General features: G+C 39.2%; 1 protein-coding gene across 1 annotated transcript in view; it reads right to left on the bottom strand.

Moving 5' to 3' along the window:
* Positions 1-19,759, bottom strand: part of pgbd5 (piggyBac transposable element derived 5) — a 213,296-nt gene that overhangs the window by 71,555 nt on the left and 121,982 nt on the right. Inside the window, exon 3 of the mRNA XM_028797295.2 lies at positions 14,610-14,744. Coding sequence (XP_028653128.1) covers positions 14,610-14,744 — 135 coding nt within the window. The remainder of the gene's footprint in view (positions 1-14,609; positions 14,745-19,759) is intronic.

Genomic DNA, 19,759 nt, shown 5'->3' on the forward strand with positions numbered 1-19,759 from the left:
TTCCACATGAGCAAAGAAATATAAAAAGCATCTTTGTTTTTATAAGAGTGCCTCCCGTGTCTGTCTGTGTCAGATTAAGCGCTGGTATATCGCCATTGTCACATTAGCTACAGATTGCCAGATGACTTGTGGGCGATTATGTGACTGAATATTAGAGGAATCTAAGTTCAGATGACCACAAAATCGACTTTTTCATCTTCAGTGATAGGCACTATGCAAGCTTAATACCACACATCATCCTGTCAATAATACAATGTCCAAACAGGGTTGTGTCAGCAACATGCAATGATGGTGGTTCTCTGAATCAGGGAAGAGAAAAATTAGAAATTAAAATGCATGCATCAAACTATAAAGAAATCCTGGGAGGATAATCTAGAGCATTTTACAAGACAGCAGACAGCTGAGATTAAAGTGAAGTTTAACGTTCTAGACCACAGGTGTCAAATTCCAGGCCTGGAGGGCCGCAGTGGCTGCAGGTTTTCATTCTAACCCTTTTCCTAATCAGTGACCAGTTTTCACTGCTAATTCACTTTTTTTGTTCTTTTATTTTTAACAGCCATGTTAGAAGGATTCAGTCCTCTGAATTGATTTGCTTCCTCATTAAATGACAGCCAAACAGAAATGAGATATGAAACGAGCCAACAGATGACCAGCTTAAACTGGGGCTTCAAACTCCAACCAGTTTCGTTAATGAGAAGCCGATGCTTGCTTGCTGTTAATTAAACCCGTTATTTAATTCCACAGCTTGTTGCTGCTCTCGTTCTGCAACAACAGACATTTCCAAAACTGTTGATTTTCTGTTTTTTATAAGAACATCATCAAAGTGTTTTGAGATATTAACCTTACTGAGACCATCACCTTTCTTTATTTTCAGATATTGTGTGATGTGGCGGCTTGTTTTGTCTCATTATTGTTTGGCTGGTAATTAAGGAAAAAAACTAAAGGGCCTGAGTCAAGTTAATTAAAAGAAGTAATTAGCAGACAAAAATTGGTCACTAATTAAGAAGATGATTAGAATGAAAAGCTGCAGCCACCGTGGCCCTCCAGGACTGGAGTTCGACACCCCTGTTCTAGACAAACAGTCATTAAAAATATATACCTAAAGCTACACCTAATTGACACAAAAACAAAAAGTTGATAATATTTTTCAAAGAACAATGGGAAAAAAATTTGCATCCAGTTTTTCCAATCAGCATTTCAAAAAAAAAAAAGCCATCCCTGCCATATATCAACCAGGGGTGGGTGTAGAGAAATATTGTAGAACCATTTTAAAGGACCTGTAAAACTTCTGCAATTCAGGTATTAGCTGGTGATTTTCTTGGGGAATCAAAGATGTGCAATCCTTGAGTAACTAGAACATACCATCTGGTCATCCATTCTTAAAAGGAAGACCATCACCACAGGATACCAGTTTAGACGTACTGCTCTTCATTCCACATAACAGTAAACAGGATAATTAATTAAGACACAATTTCCAGTTTCTTTGACATCACTGACCAGATATTATGTCACCCCTGCAGTGACATCTACCATAGTAATTGACCTAATTTCATCAAATCATTCTGGCAAAAAAGTACCCCATGTATACTAATTTCAGGAGATCTTCAGGGTGTTCCATTCACTTCCTGACAATACTTTCCCACACTTGCTGAAAACAGTCTGGATAATTTTCTTGCTTACTATCCTGAGTGGCTTGTCAGGGTAAGTAGTGCTCATTTTGGATGAAGAAGTTGTAAAAAAACTGTCACTTTTGTTTCCAGATTCAAAAATAAAAGCATTAAGAAAAACATGTCACCACATTGGAACTTTTGTATGATTTTTGTCATTGAAGAAATGTAACAGGTCATGAACCTGAAGAAAGCAAAATGATTGGCTGCAGAGGATCACTTCCTTTCAACATTTACTGACCTTTTCTGAATAAAAGGCATGACAAAGACATTAAAATTATTTCAATGAGCATAAGAAAATCTTAATATGCATTTTTAAGGAAATGATGGGTATAATGTGGAATATATACCATATACCTTTCAAGATAAAAAAAACTATCTATTAAAGAAAAATGAAACTCAGGACACTGAAGACTCTGCACAAACACCACATCTAGACTATAGAAAAAGGCAGGTCCTGTATAGATGTATGCATGAGTGTGCCGGGCATAAATTTACTGGCAGCCAGTTAGCTCAGGTGATTAAATGTATGCTATAAGGGGACATCGATTCACTGTAGGTCAGTTTTCTCCCAGAACTCTGTTTTTGTTTTCCTGACAATATCTTAATTCTTATGCTAATCTGACTTTCTAGTGGTATGATTTTGAAATGTTTAATCATGGATATGAGTGCAAATGTTGTAAGGATTAGTATTTCAATGGTATCTTATTATAGTTGCAAAATTTGTGTAAGTGCTCTGAACCCAAACTCCATCTTCTTATATAATATGCTACCGTGGCTGTTCGTTTGTTTGTCCAGAATTTTAAATCACCTGTAGCTCGCAAACCATTTGACCGATTGACCTGAAATTTGGTATACATTTATTACGTGACCGTCTACTATCCGCTTTTGGGGTGATGATTGACCTCCAAGGTTATTCGTCTTTTTCTTTTTATGTTATTTTATTGTAGAATCAGCTGTCGGCAGCGGCCAGCAGGGCGGCCATGCAGCACATGTATATGGGGCTGTTCTAATCCCTACCACCTTCGCCGTCACTTCCCCACCTTTTCATATCTTAAATCATTCTTGAGGCAGATTGAAGACTTAAGTGCCAGCTTAAGTGAAAAATTAAAAAAAACGTCCTAAGCAATTGTAACACAAACACTGACTTAATCAGTTTTAATGCGAAAAGATGCTGACGAAAGAAAAGAAGAAGAAGGCCGCTAGGGTGGAGAAAAGAACAGCTGCTCAGGAAGCAGAAAGCACATTAAACTCTGAGCAAACGAATGCTAAACGTACAGAGAAAGAGGATGAAAACTATTAATCCTCAAGTCAAGTGTATTCACTGCCTGTTATCATGCAGTGTGCCGTTACTGGTATAAGAATATATTTAAATGAAAACAGGCATCCTGGAGAAGGAATAAGAAAACTACACAGAGAATAGCCAGGCTTGAATATGAACCCTTGACCCTGGAGTTGTGAGGCAGCATGGCTAACCACGGGGCCTGAGCTGTTTCTCTCTCTCTCTCTTGCTTTACTTATTGCTTATTTAACATATCTATCTATCTATCTATCTATCTATCTATCTATCTATCTATCTATCTATCTATCTATCTATCTATCTATCTATCTATCTATCTATCTATCTATCTATCTATCTATCTATCTAAGTCCTACTTGCCATTAAATTTTAAAATTTCATGTTTAAAACCTACCAGCACAATATCTTTGGCAATAGTTGATTTCTTTGATTTTCAGTAGGAAAAATGTGTGAATTAACTCAAACCATTTCCACTCACAATACAAACATCACTTAGTTTCTGTATTTAATTGAACTGATTTTTTTAGATCAACTAATAAACAGCCGTAAGCAAGATTTACTTTATGGCATTATGTTTGCCCTAGACTCAGAACCGTATATTTCAAAGAATGTTGTAATGATAATTGGATGTCTTTTCTGGCTCATGCTGACAGAGCTGGCACCTTCCTCTTGCTGTGGAGGCGGACTAAGAGAGTGGGATGAGAGAAGCCACATCTCATAATGCAGCCTTCTTGCCTCCCATTACATCAGTCAGGAAAACAACAATACTGGTGACAGATTTAAGGAGTCAAATTGATAACATAGTCTTGTAACCATGAAGTAAGAACTTTAGGTTGAGCCCTGAATTTGGTAAACCAAAGCACAATGCTTTAAAGGTAAAACACACTTAGTGGTTAAATATAGCCCTCTGTTTCAAACAAATACAAAAATATAAAAAGACCAAAAAGCTGTTGAAGCCATTAGCTAACAATAATTTCAGTTTTAACTGAAACAGGTGAATTTGCTTATCCATCCACTTATCTATACTCATCTTTTCTTGTTAAGGGCTGTGGAGTACTGGAGTCTATCGACACAGCAAAGGCAATTTAAAAAATTAAACTATCCCAGAATGGGTTGCCAGATTATTCCATGTCATACTGACTCACACGCTCACTTTAGGGCTGCCAAATGAAGCAGAAGTTAAGAAGTGCATCACAGTTCCAGAAAAAAAACACTCAGCCTCAGTGAGAACATGCCAAACGTACATGAAAGGCACACCAGCAAGGAATGATACTGAGATGGTAATGCTACTTACTGTGCCACCATAGATTTGTGTATTTTGGGCTTAAGTGTCAAGATAGACAGTAATATAATGGATAAATTAATAATTATTTGTTCTAATTCAACCATCAGTTCATATTTTTTTTCTCTTAAAATGAAAACGATGGTACTGTGCATCTGTCCCAAGGACTGTTCTGTTGTGAATTCAGCACGTAGATGCAGACTCTTAACCTTTAATAAGTCATTTTACTTACATTTCTAGTTTGCTGCCTGTCCACCTCTTAATGACTCTTAAATATTTCCACAAAGAAAAAGGTTAAAGAAACCTTTAAATATAATATAGGTGATTGTTTCATTAATTTTCTGTCTTTTTTGGATTCATTTGGATTACTATTTTGATTTCTTTTGTGATTTTTTTTTGTTTTCTTTATTAGCTTATTAGCCTGGATGGTTAGTTAATTAGTTCCCTAGCCATTTGTTTAGAAATAGCTTTTTACTGCTTTTATTTATTATTTCACTTGATTAATAGTAAATGCAATTATTGTATTTGTGGCCTGTGCTAATTTTCTTATTTAAATTCTTTCAATCGTTTGTGTAATTTCATTGTTTTGATTTTTTTTAATAATGAAGTAATTCCAAAATAAATTATTATAGCCAAATTTTGATTGATTTGTAGTGAAATGTTAATATGCTTTGACCCTACTGTGTTAGTTCATAATTATAATATTGACTATCGTATGACAACATTAACTTGCTGTCAGCTTGTTAATAGACAATGCAATACAATCCCAGACTTTAATTACTGCCGTTTCCAAGTATACAGCAACTGTGAAATCTTACCATTCCAGTACTGATTGGCTCCATTTACAGCAAATATTTGCCGTTATGCAGACCCCTACAGATTCTGTATTTCTACCCACACACCTCCTCTGCACATTCCGTTTTCATGTTGACTTGGCATCGACCCCAGAATAGTGACTAGGCACGTAGTACAACTCTCCAAGTAGCTTTGCTGATGCAAACAAACATTTTGGTAACTCCTGCACACTTTAGCAGCACTCTCAAAATCCCCTGCAGCTTCTTTCCAGAAAGACTCACTCATGACTTTTGAGGGCTCCAACCTACTTCTACAGCTCTGCACTCACATTTCTACTCTTTAAAATCTCTTCATACACTTTTTTGACTCTTGCTTACACCCACCTTTCACAAGCTACACCCAGCGGTAACAGATTTTTTATTACTTTGAGGATGCAAGCAAATTAAGTTGTCCTAATTCTGATTTACTACCAAACTATTTCTTCAATGATGTTATTTATACCCCTGTATGAAGTCAGTGGGTTACATTGTAGAATGGCACTCATCTTATCCTGTACAGTCTCAGTAATTTCGATCATTATAACTTTGTCCTTCTAATCATGGTTGTGGACCTTTATCCATACCAAGTAGGTGCTCTATTGTGGTAAGAATTGCATTCTTCTGTAATATTGTGCTATCTACTATTACTGCATGTTGATAGTTCATAGTGCCAATCAACACACAGCATTATGCACTTTCTGTGTTGCGTTGTGTGTATGTGCAATTCAAAAATTGTGAAGAAATTAAGGCAGGTTTTAGATAGACAAATAGTATGGTCACAAAGGGGCACCACAGAGCCCCAAGCCCAGACACAATTGCACAGGCACAGTCCAAGGTTTAAAAGATGTACTTTTATTCAACTGTCTTTAAAAGGGTTCTCTCTTGTGAGTACAAGTCAGCATGACGTGGCATAGCAATACAAATCTTCCTCTTCTTTCTCCTCCACTCCTCCCAGGCAAGTGTTGTCCAGCTTGCCTCTCGACTCCGAATCAGCATGAGTGTAGTAGAGTTACTCCTCTTATGCAGGACCCAGGAGTACTTCTGGTGCCAGGTCACTGTCCAAGGGAAAACTTTCAGGTAATATTTATATTCCTCTCCCTGCAAATGGGGACCTAGTAATGGAAATGATTACTCACTTTAATGATGACTCATTCCAATCCTGCAGTTATAATATGTGGTGACTTCAACAATGTGACTTTGGAAGGACTAACAAATTTCTACTAGTTTGTGACTGGTTCCACAAGAGGAAATAAGCTGGACCCGCTGTATTCAAATGTTAAAGAAGTCTCTAAGTGTATTCTTCTGCCTCCATTAGGCTAATCTGACCACAACCTGATTCTTCTTATTCTCAGCTACAAGCCTATTATTATATGGTAACCTTTTACCACCAGAATAGTGAGGAAGTGGAGCATGGAATGGCTGTGATTGACTGCTTCCAAATGACAGACTGGGCAATGATGTGTGAGTCATATGTGGTTGATATTGGGGGATTCTGTCACTGCATCACAGACTATATTAACTTCTGCGTCCGACACAGTGGTACCTGCAAAGACAATGTGTTGCTTTCTAAACAACAAACCCTTATAGCCCTGATAAGCAGGGATGATGAGACAGCATACAGAGAGGAGGTGGAACGGCTGTCCGCATGGTGTGAAGACAACAATCTATCTCTCAATGTCGACAAGATAAAATAGATAATTGTGGATTTCAGAAAATCACATCTTGCCCACATACCACTCAGAATCAATGGTTTGGATGTGGAGACTGTTAGGAGTACCAAGTTCCTTGGTGTGCACATAACTGAGGAACTTACATGGATGCATAACACCTCATCACTAATCAAGAAAGCCCAGCTTTCTGAGGCAGCTGAAGCGAACAAGTCTTCCCCTTTCCATCCTCACCATGTTCTACAGAGGCACCATTGAGAGTGTTCTGACCAGCTGCATCACTGTCTGATATGGCAACTGCAACATATCTGACCACAAGCGCCTGTAGAGGATAGTGAAGACAGCAGAGAATATTATTGGGGTGCCTCTCCCTTCACTACAGGACATATTTTACAAACGCAGTGTCCACAAGGCCTGCAGCATTGTGCAGGACCCTTTACACCCCTCACATGGACTTTTCACACTTCTGCCATCCAAGAGAAGATACTGCAGCAACAGAGCCAGATCTGCAGGATAGTTTTTACCTCCAAGCTGTCTGACTCCTTAACACCATGCTGCCACCTGGGATCTTCCACACTGCCTCCACCACCACTAGTGTACATGTAGAAAAGAACTGAAAATCTCATACTGACCTTTAAGTATTTTGCACACTGCACTTTGACATTCTTTGATATCCTTCTGCTGTGAAACATTCTGACCTGTCATTGTTTACACATGTTTTAAACAACTATTATCATACACTGATAATTTCTGTATTATCTATGTCTATTATTTATTTATTATACTACATATTTATTGATTATAGTTATGTATTTAGATTGCATAATACCATACATTGCATCAATGTTCATATTGCTTACTACATGTCAACATTGCTGCTACTTCTTTGTCTTGTTTTTGCACAATGTCTTGTCTTGTTTGTATTTTAATTTACATTTAAAATTTTAATTTCATTTTAATTCTATTTTTAATTTAATCTATTTATTTGCACTTCATGTTGTTACACTGTGGACCCTGAGCTTCGCAATTTCGACTATCTGTATACTTGTGTATGGTTGAGATGACAATAAAGTTCACTTTAACTTGGACTAGATTACTAAGGAGCTATAAGGTCTCTTGAATGAGAAAAGGAACATTCAAATCTGGTGACAAACAAGCTATGAAGGACTTAGCTTGTTTAGCATATGCTAAAGAAAAAAAAAGACTGAAGGAAAGATTGTTTCATTGTGTGGTGGGTGCGGCAACGCGCTGTAGCAGTGCTTGCTCCCCAGCCTGACCTGACCTGACCTGTTGAAGGTACTTAATGATAGTGTGTTAGAGAGAGAATGTGACTCATTTTTCATAATGGCCATCAGTTTTATTTTCATTCAATTTGAGATAGAGTTCAGCTACGTTGAAATCAGACTGAACTGTCACAAACCAAATATCAAATTTTAAAGTGTATTCTTACTCTTGTTGATAATATGGTAATAAAATAACAACTGGGAACAAGCACAAAAGTAATTAGTAACTTTTGCTGTTTCTTCTCAATAGGCATATATGATTTGCAGCAATTCTGAGTCAATTTTGAATTATTTTTAATATTCATTATAACATTACCAAACACATCTGCAGGTACTGTCTCATGTTAATATGGAATCCAGCAGCAATCTCTATGCTTTCAAAACTGCCATGCTGATGAAAATGATTGCCTTGCTCCACAACTGAAATAACTGGAGTGTAGACAGTTTTTTAGATTTGTCTATGATCTTCAACAAAAATAGTGAAATCTGTGAGTGTAAGTGTGGCATTTTTTGGTAACTATTGTCTAGTTGTCTACAGAATAAAGTAAAGCTTAGCCAGACTTGTTATTTACCAGCTAATGTCTTCTTCATACACTGCAACAATCTCACAACAGCAGATGTTACTGTGAGTTTCCGGCAAACCTGATTTCAAAATGTGAAGTCATATCAGCACCATTAGAGGATTTTTGTAAATTAAAGTATCTTTAATTATTTTGTGGTATGCATTAATTTGCATGGCAATAATGTAACATTTACAAAATGTATAGTACTTGCTTATTGGTTTTCAGTTAATAGATAGAAACAGTAAGTGAATAAATTTAGTACATGCACATGGTAAGATAAATCAGATAGTCAATGATTACTAATACCAAACCCTGCTGAATTTGTTTTGCCTCAGCAAAATACATTTAAGTCAATGGAGAAGGAGAAACAGAACTAGTATTGAGTGGATTATAATTGTGCAATGGTCTTTCAAGTGCTTCTGACGGCTTGATGGACCAATTATTTTGTCCAAAAATGTGACCTGAGTATGCTAAATATTGCGCCAATGTGGGTCCCTGAGATAAAATTAAAATAATTAAATATTAGACCAGTAAAATTTCATGCTTATATATCTCTCTATTATAAAAGAAAATCTTGGGAGGGAGACGAGCCGTGATCTTCTTGGAAGACACTTTGACGTCAGGTGAGACAAGGGAATGAGACAAAAGGACAGCAGCTGCACAGGCTTTTAAATGGTTGATGCGCAGCATGACAAGCAGAACATGCAGCTCGCCAGCAGCAACAGCAGCAAGCCAGCAGATGATCTCACCGCTTCTCCTTAGCGTGTGTTCAGCCAGTGATATTTCAGTTCTGATGTTAATTGTAGTATTAGCTTTTATTTTATATTATGAAATTCATTTTTATTTTTATTTTGTTCTAGTTTTCAGTGGAGTCAACAATTTTTATTTTATTTAGTTCTGGCATTTTTACATAATATTAGTACAATTTTAGTTTTTCTCTGTTGCAAGACCACAAATGCTGGCCTACACATATTTTAATGCAAGTTATGTTTCAGTCAACAAAATACAGTACACTCACAGTTCATAATGCCGTTAAACACAGCTTGACTATCAGTGATCAAACAGATTAAGTGGCCTAATGAGTATAGTCAGTAACATCCCAATGTTTCAACCTAAGAAACTTGTCTGTGCAAGCACGTTGCTGTTAAGCTTTAAACAAGCACGCATTTCGAGAGATTTGTTTATGTTGCAACAATGTCCATTGCACAGATAGCCGCACAGTGAAAATATTCACTTGACAAGCGCCTTTAATGCAGGTGTACAGGCAAGGTCCTCGGCGCTGTACATTGACGATTTCTGTTGCCAGTACTGAAACAGTGACGTGTGGTGAGGTTCATGGCTGTTGAGGCACTGACACCTTCACTGTCAGATTTACAAATATATGAACCCAAAAGGGTAGCTTATTCACTATTCAACTGGCAGCATGCACATTGACTACTGCTTATGTTTCATATCTCATCAGCATTCTTTACACACATATATGAAACATATTTGGCTAATATCTGTCCATTGCGCAGATAGCCGCACAGTGAAAATATTCGCAGTCAGTCGGAACAAATAATAAAAATAAACAGACCGCTGCAGTGCACTTGACTTTCTGATATCGCTAACTTATTGGCACCTTGAGCCTCTGCGTAGAAGAACAGCAGTAACAAGCACATGTTTGGCTCACAACCTTGTACCTTTTCACTGCGGTTTTAGAAGTCTGATCAGCAAGACTAGATATGTCACACACATTTATTAAAGATATTAGGCAGACTGTGGAAAGTCAGGGTGTATAATAAACGCATGTGCAAACATTTTATTGGCAACATACAGAGAGACAGCAACAGGCACACGTCAATTGCATGACATCGACCCTGTGTGTGAGGGACAGCGCAGTCTGAGGTGAGGGCTCATCTCGTTGCACCTCACGTTTCTCCCCTGTATTTGAACAGGAAATGTGCAAATTCAGTGATTTTGACTAATAAATTATCAAAATTATTGGAATCATAGAGAAAACAAATTTATAGCACAGACCAGTGGACAAATTTATTTTATGTTATCATTATTATTTTTTTTTTTACTTTTCATGATGACAGGTGAGACCGCATGTCTCTGTAAGAAGTGCAGTCATGGTGCCAGAAAAGTGCGGGACTTCAACTAAGCACTGATCCAGCTGGCTCTTTTCTTCTTCTTGCACGCTAAATATGCTTTTATTATCATCGGTGCTGTAATTGAAGTATTTGCACACGTTACTTTCTCGCTTTCTACCCGAAAACATCTGTGTAAAACTCGCTATCGTCAACCACAAGCGCTTACTACTTCAACCCGACGAGCCAAATGTGCTCAACAAACAAACAACGGTCCTTTATGGAAGTTGCGCCACGTGACTATAGTAAGCCACAGTTACAGGATCACTGCATAATGAACAGCGCAACGTACCGGTAACTGAACGCTCAGGGTGACCTACAAACAACCCCTCTGCACGACTGAACCGGATTGAACGAAAATGCTATTGTTGTTTTTCGTTTTTACTCAATTTTCATTTTCGTTTTAGTTAGTTCACAAATTACTAATTTTTATTTTTATTTAGTTTTAGTTTCTCTGTTTGCCTTAATTTCAGTTCTCGTTCTTGTAAAATGAAAAATATTGTTAGTTCTAGTTCTTGTTTTCGTTATGAAACTATCACTGCGTTCAGTGCCCCTCCCCCCTTTCACAACACGAGCGGCAGAGACGCGAAGTGGCAAAAGGACAGCTGCTGTATGGGCTTTTAAATGATTGAGGCACAGTGTGACAAGCAGAACAGGCAGCTCGCCAGCAGCAGCAGCAAGGCAACATAATCCAACCGCAACTGCTTAGCATACATTTAGCCCCACCTTCACAACGCGAGCAGCTTTATACGTTGTCACACACATGCGCTTGGGAGGCATTCAACAAGCCCAAAGGTGAGTGAAACATCGCGAGACAGAGGGTTGACATGTGGTACTAACTTTTCTCTCTCGTTCTTTTCTTCAGACAAATAGAAGAAAAATAAGCACTTACTTCCGGGTTCCAAGATGGCCACCAAAACGTCACTCTCGGCCAAATGACGTTACTTCCGGCCCTCCCATATGGCACTACTACAGACTCATTCTGATGACATCACTTCCAGTCTACTTTTGATGATGTTGTATCCATCTCACAGCTTCGACGTTATCTCCTGCCAATTCTCTTCCCATCTCTATTTTGTCTTCTGTATATAAACGCCATTTTCTCATGTATCATTTACCATCTGCTATACATGCTTTTGATCTCTGCAAAAGTCTTTGCATTTTTTTTCTCTTCTGCTATGGACATTATATGGGGATGGTCCCCAAATCCTTTTTATTTCAAAGGAAAATCTATTACAATTGACAAAGCTGGCAGGATTCATTGCTAGAGGAAAAATGACTGAAGAGCAAGACCTTAACACAGTTTTGACCACCATTATGGCTGGACTGCGTACCCTGAAGGTGCAGATGGGTGAGACACAGACCCAACTAGCCGAATTGGAGGCGCAAGCTGCAGCATCAGTGCGGAAGGAGGCTGCTCGGTCACTTCCCACCCAGTTAACTTTTTTGACGGAAGGGAATGATGTTGAATCGTATTTTTTGATATTTGAGTGTACCGCTAAACGGAATGCTTGACCGAGGTCCGAAAGGACGTACCTACTGGCCCCCTATTTGAAGGGTGTGGCGTAGAAGACCTATTATGACTTGACTGAGTAACAGGCAGCCAATTATGATACACTTCGAGCGGAGGTGTTCAATCGCTACAGAGTTTCTCTGGCCCAGCAGGCAAGGGAATGGTGGGTGTGGCAATTCAATCCGGATAGGCTAATTCATACCCAGGCTTTTGAAGTCTCGGGTAAGGTGGGATACTGCCTACGGCCAGATCTAAATACCATACAGAAAATGGCCGAAATCCTGGTGTGCGAGACCATTGTGCATGCCCTCCCTGAGAATATTGTCACTGGGCTACTTGCAAATCAGAGCGGTCAGAAAGGTCCTCTCATCAGACCCAACAAGTATGTGGGGCAGCTCCTGAGCTCACCTGACGAACTCCAGAGCCTGCTGTCCGACCTAAGGAAAAACAGTTCAGCCTTCCCCGCTGCTTCAATTGTGGGGAGGTTGGACACCTGTCACCTGCATGCCTCACACCAACTGAACCTATGGACTGCTTACTTACTAAGGAAGAGAAGTATTGTGCTGTTGTTGTTAACTCTTTGTCTCTTCCTTACACAGGTGCAGTTATTATAAATGGCTTTAAAGTAAGGGCAATGTTCGATTCCGGGAGTAACATTTCCATTGTTGCTTCTCGAAATGTTTTACCGTGACAATGGCTTAAAACAAAGAATAGCCTAAGATGTATACATGGGGAGGTCCGGTACTATAAAACTGCCTCAGGTGTAGTAATTGTACACTACTCAGTGAAATTATTGAGCATGGCGGTACTGCCGTACCCTCCCTTTCCAGTTATACCAGGGAGAGACTGGTCAAAAAACAACAGCGATATAAACATAACTGCTCCTGAGAAAAAGTAGTATAAATATATATATATAGTATATATATATAGTATAAAACTTTTATAAAAAATTTAAAGAGAGAGAGAGAGGTTGGGAGCATGCACTGATACAGCACATTGTTGCACCCACCACATGACAAACCACCTCAGGGTCCCAAATTCCCAGGTACAGTCGTGCAATGGGTGACACCTCAACAACACACTAGTTCGAATGGGCTGGAGTGCCAATCCTGCCACCAACCCCTGGGTTTTTCTTGCAAGTTGGAGGATCTGCTTGCAGGGCTGGATGCGGTTAACATCACACCCAAGATGGAGCAATTTCATGTTAAGGGCCTTTAAGATAAAAAAAAAATTAAAATTCTTTGCCAAATAGTAAAACATGCAAAGGGTAAATAAAGTATTGTTACTTAGACAGAAAAAGGTCCTGTCTAAAATAGACCAGGAGATTAAAAATAAGGAAAAGTTCTAAACCAGGAAGTATATGTAACTAGAGAACAAAATCAAAAGGCAAATAAATCATTGATCAAAAAAATAAATCACAGTTCTACCAATTACTAAGAATTATTTTCCCTAACTAACAGCAATTTGTTGAAAAAAACTTCACTCAACACCATGCATGCCACCACCTTATATAGTTGTGATGTGAAGAGATAACACATTACATAAACAACCAGGTCACCATCATGAAACAGGTGCTGAATAAGGAAAGAAAATAATGTTAAAAACTAATTACTACCATTGCAATAATGGGAAATATAAAAAATTTCATAAGAAAGGCTGTAAATGATAGATTTGTTTTTCAGCAGTAAAGAGTTAAAGAATCAGTTTTACATTATGGGTTAATTTTAAGGCAGCTCTTTTCACATCTTGCATATTTCATCTATTTATCACTCAATATGATGGCATTAACAGAAGCAACAAAAGATCAATTAAAGCTGTTACTACAAATCTGAAAAACTTTCTAAAATATTTTTGATACCCAGCATATAAGCTGTTGTAAAAAAAACCCAAGGCACAATTTTTCCACTCATTATTAAATGAAAATCTACAAAGAAATAATAATGGTTAGTTACCTGAGACCTGAGCATAAATTATCTTTGCAATATGCATGTTCTCCTTAAATCTGTGTGGGTTTTCTCCTGGTTCTTATAAGGATGTGCTTGTTATGCTAATAGGCTGTGTTGAGGGAGTGTGGTTACGTGTAGGAATGCAACGTGTGGTAAACTGGAAGACCACATTCAGAGTTGGTTCCCTAGTTGAGGTCAAAACTCTCCAGATATGCTCCAGTCCCTATAATACTTAACACAAACTAGGAAAAATGGATGGATGCACCTTTTACATCTTACTGTGCTTTCAAGAGGCCAGAAAATAATAGTAAAAATGCACACATCCTAAAAAAGGATCAAATATTAATTTATTACACATCTATAAAATATCACAATATCATTATTTGTCTAGTAAGTTTATATCTGCACCACAACAATAAATACCTGACAAATAAAGCCTGTCGCCGTGCACTGCCGTACCCACAGACTAAATTTCCTCTTTTTCCTTTTCCTCAATTCTCGCTCTGTACATGTTGTAATGAAAACTGGATCCTCATCAATCAATGGTTCATGTAGCACCTGAAAAAAAAAATCAAAATATGATGAACTTTTTCAAACAACCATTGTTCATTCTTCTGTCAAAAAAATAAAAAAAAATGTATGGTCCGGAAAGAATAATTTGTTATATAAATGAACTATAGAAAATAAAATGAACAATCCATTTATCCACACATTTATTTATTGAAACCTAACCCTCAAGTTACAGTATGGAGTGAAGCTGCAGCCTGTTCATCAATGGGACCAACTCTAGAGTTCACAAGTGAGCATAATTGTACTTACTGTCAGGGATAACAGTTTTTTGATAGGTACTTCCATGTTTTCCCATTTCTGGATTGTCTTCTAGTCATTTGATTGTTATTACTTTTTATCATTAGATGAGATAGATAGATAGATAGATAGATAGATAGATAGATAGATAGATAGATAGATAGATAGATAGATAGATAGATAGATAGATAGATACTTTATTAATCCCAAGGGGAGATTCACATACTCCAGCAGCAGCATACTGATAAAGACAATATTAAATTAAAGAGTGATAACAATGCAGATATACAGACAGACAATATCTTTGTATAATGTTAACGTTTACCACCCCGGGTGGAATTGAAGAGTCGCATAGTGTGGGGGAGGAACGATCTCCTCAGTCTGTCGGTGGAGTAAGACAGTAACAGCAGTCTGTCACTGAAGCTGCTCCTCTGTCTGGAGATGATACTGTTCAGTGGATGCTGTGGATTCTCCATGATTGACAGGAGCCTGCTGAGTGCCCGTCGCTCTGCCACAGATGTCAAACTGTCCAGCTGCATGCCTACAATAGAGCCTATCTTCCTCACCAGTTTGTCCAGGCGTGAGGCGTCTCTCTTCTTCGCCACAACCGTCTGGTGGAACATCTGCAGCATCTTTTTGCAGATGTTGAAGGACGCCAGCCTTCTAAGGAAGTATAGTCGGCTCTGTCCTTTCTTACACAGAGCATCAGTATTGGCAGTCCAGTCCAATTTATCATCCAGCTGCACTCCCAGGTATTTATACTTCCGGTATGAGTGAACGCTGGCAAGACTGCTCGCCAGTAACTAGACTATTGATTTTGCTATGACTAGTGATTTTGATGGTATTTTTTGCCATTTTCGCTGACATCACTGTGTGGCTGTATATGCTGTGTATGCATTTAGCTTCAGCCTAACCCCCGTTTCATTTGAAACTTACAGGTTCCTTCTCTGGACGCCTGAGCTGCCTGTGGCCTCCTCGCCTGCAATGTGGACTGGTAGGATATTCGCCTGGTTAATGTTTGTTTGGAGTCTTCTTCGCTCATTATCCAACCTGCGAATGGCCTCCTCCAGTACCCAGCTGCTGAGCTTCTTCGACTGTGTCTTCTCCAGTCTGTGCCTCTGCTGTCGGTGCTGTATTTCGACCCGAATGTCATACTTCTCCCTCGTCGGAGATACATCCACCATGGGCCCGACGGAGATTCCAAACGGATGCCTCGAATGGAATTAACTCTTTTTGGTCTGATTTTCGGCACCCTCCACATAACACAGATAGGAACGCTGACCATAGCGTGTTGGCCAGCTTAGCTCGGTCGACTAACACCACTGTCAAATGCAACAGCAACATTGTCAGCTTTGGTCTACTGAACATCCGCTCACTCACGAGCAAGGGGCATCTCATTCAGGATCTCCTCATTGACTGTAAGTTTGACTATTTCTGTTTAACTGAGACTTGGCAGCAACCTCAAGATTTTTCACAACTTAATGAATGCACCCCCCCGGGGTTTGTTTACACTTGTCAACCCCGTGCCACTGGCCGTTGAGGAGGTGTCACGATAATTTTTCGCGAGAAGTGGAAAGTCCTGCCGTTGCCTGCTCCTGCTGTTAGCTCTTTTGTGTCAACTGTGTGTCAACTGTCTGGGTCAGTTCCTACCATCATTGCAACTGTCTACCGTCCTCCTAAGTCAAACAGCAATTTTTGAATGATCTTGCTACCTTCCTTACCCATTTATCTATAATTACTCCAAATATAATTCTGCTGGGGGATTTTAATATACATCTGGACAATATCAATATCCCTCTCACTAGAGACTTTTTATCTTGCCTGGAGAGTTTTGGATACCAGCAGCACACTGATGTTCTTACTCATTGTAAAGGACATATCTTGGACCTGATCTGCTGCTCTGGTGTTGTTCCTTTTGATCTTACAGCAGATGAACTCACTATAACCGATCATTTTCTCCTTTCATTCAATGCCAAACTTACCTTTTCTGTTCCTAAGCTTCCACGTCTCATAGCCTTTCGTAACATTAAGAATATTAACTTGAATTTGCTGTCTTCTAGAATTGATTCCCAAATGGACTTTTATAATTTATCCACTCCCATAGAACTGGTCTCATATTATAACACTTGTCTTAATGGTATTCTTAATTCTCTTGCTCCGCTAAAAACCAGATCTGTTTCTTTTTCTGCCCCCTGGTTTACACCTGAACTTTGGCTTCTGAAAGCTAAGGGCAGGCAACTTGAAAGGTTGTATAAAAATCTGGACTCTTTGTCCACAAAGAGATGTATAAAAATCATCTACTCTATTACAAGGATTGTATAGCTCAAACCAAATTTAATTATTACACTCAGTTAATTACTTGTAATACAGGTAACACCAAGTCTTTGTTTTCTTTACCTAATAATGTTACACAACCTGCAGACTCTACCATCTCACCTTTACTCAACTGCTTTCTGTAATTCTCTTATGTCTTTTTTCAATGAGAAAATCCAAAGGATACATCAGCACCTTGGTCCAGATCCTCTCTGTATTCCTTCTGAACCACACTCACCTATTCACTCTTTCTCTTCTTTCCAGCTTCCCACTTCCTCTGAAATCTCAGATCTCATCTGCAAATCCAAGCCATCTACTTGTCAGCTGGACCCCCTGCCTACAGTTCTGGTTAAAGCCTGCCTACCCTCTTTAGTCCCTCTCATTTCTGTCATCATTCACTCTTCTCTTACTACTAGTATTATTCCCTCATCTTTGAAAACTGCTGCTATAACCCCAATACTAAAAAAACCTGGTTTGATCCTACTAATTTCAATAACTTTCGCCCCATTTCTAACTTGCGCTTTATCTCCAAAATTCTTGAAAAAATAGTAGCTATCCAACTTAACACCCACTTATCTCACAATAATCTATATGAAAAGTTCCAGTCTGGTTTTCGCCCTCTTCATAGTACAGAAACGGCACTTGTTAAAATTACCAATGACCTCCTTATGGCTGCTGACTCTGGTCTAATCACTATTCTCATCCTCCTTGATCTGAGTGCGGCCTTTGATACTATTTGTCATACCACTCTCCTTAATAGATTATCTCTGATTGGCATTACCCACACTCCACTTGATTGGTTTAGATCCTACCTCTCAGGCCGCACTCAGTTCATACAGCTTAAAACCTTCACATCCCAACCCACTGCTGTTACTTCTGTTACAGAGCCCTGGGGCCTCTTCTTTTTATTATTTACCTTCTTCCCCTTGGCAATATTTTCCGCAAATATAACATTAATTTTCACTGTTATGCTGATGACAACCAGCTCTACCTTGCTGGTAAACCCACCTCCTCTTTTCCACCACCCTCACTTATTGACTGCATTTCTGAAATTAAATCTTGGTTTTCTTCAAATTTTCTTAAATTAAACAGTGACAAAACTGAGGTTCTACTCATTGGTTCAAAATCATCATTATCCAAAACCAATAATCTTTCTCTTATTATTGATAACTCTGTTGTTTCCCCATCATCTCAGGTCAAGAGTCTGGGTGTCATCCTCGACAGTACTCTACCTTTCCAATGTCACATTAATAACATCACCCGGTCTGCTTACTTCCACCTATGTAATACTATCACATTCGCCCCTCCCTCACTCCTCATACCACTGCCATTCTTGTTCATAGTCTTGTCACTTCTCTGCTGGACTACTGCAATTCACTCCTCTTTGGTCTCCCTAATAAACCTCTTCATAAGCTTCAGTTAGTCCAGAATTCTGCAGCACATATCATCACTCGAACCTCATCTATTCACCATATTACTCCGGTCTTGCAGCAGCTTCATTGGCTCCCGATCAAGTTTCGTACTGATTTTAAGATTCTGCTATTAACATTTAAGGCCATCCATAACCTCGCCCCTCCATATCTGTCTGACCTTCTTCATGTTGCCATTCCATCCCGTAAACTTAGATCCTCTTCCTCCACCCATCTGACCGTCCCTCCCGCCCGTCTAACCACAATGGGGAGCAGAGCTTTCAGCCGTTCTGCTCCCAAGCTCTGGAATTCATTACTTGAGGAGCTCCGAAACATCAAATCATATTCATTTTTCAAATGCAAACTTAAAACGCATCTGTTTAAAATGGCTTTTTCTTTTTCCTTCTGATTACAGTGGTTTTGTTTGGTTTTAATTTTTAGATTTTCTGATGTTTTAAGTTGTTTATAATTGTGTCTTTTATTTATTTATTGTTTGTTTGGTTTCCTTGAGTTCTCTGAAAGGCGCCTTGTATAAATAAAATGTATTATTATTATTATTGGCCGGCACGGTGGCGCAGTGGGTAGCGCTGCTGCCTCGCAGTTGGAAGACCTGGGGACCTGGGTTCACTTCCCGGGTCCTCCCTGCGTGAAGTTTGCATGTTCTCCCCGTGTCTGCGTGGTTTTCCTCTGGGCGCTCCGGTTTCCTCCCACAGTCCAAAGACATGCTGGTTAGGTGGATTGGCGATTCTAAATTGGTCCTAGTGTATGCTTGGTGTGGGTGTGTTTGTGTGTGTGTCCTGCGGTGGATTGGCACCTTGCCCGGGATTGGTTCCTGCCTTGTGCCCTGTGTTGGCTGGGATTGGCTCCAGCAGACCCCTGTGACCCTGTGTTCGGATTCAGCGGGTTGGAAAATGGATGGATGGATTATTATTATTATTATAGGTCTGTACCCTCTGCACACAGTCACCTCTGATGATCACGGGGTCCATGAGGGTCCTGGGTCTCCTAAAATCCACCACCAGCTCCTTGGTTTTGCTGGTGTTC

Source organism: Erpetoichthys calabaricus, chromosome 3 (assembly GCF_900747795.2).
Source record: "Erpetoichthys calabaricus chromosome 3, fErpCal1.3, whole genome shotgun sequence".
Taxonomy (NCBI): domain Eukaryota; kingdom Metazoa; phylum Chordata; class Cladistia; order Polypteriformes; family Polypteridae; genus Erpetoichthys; species Erpetoichthys calabaricus.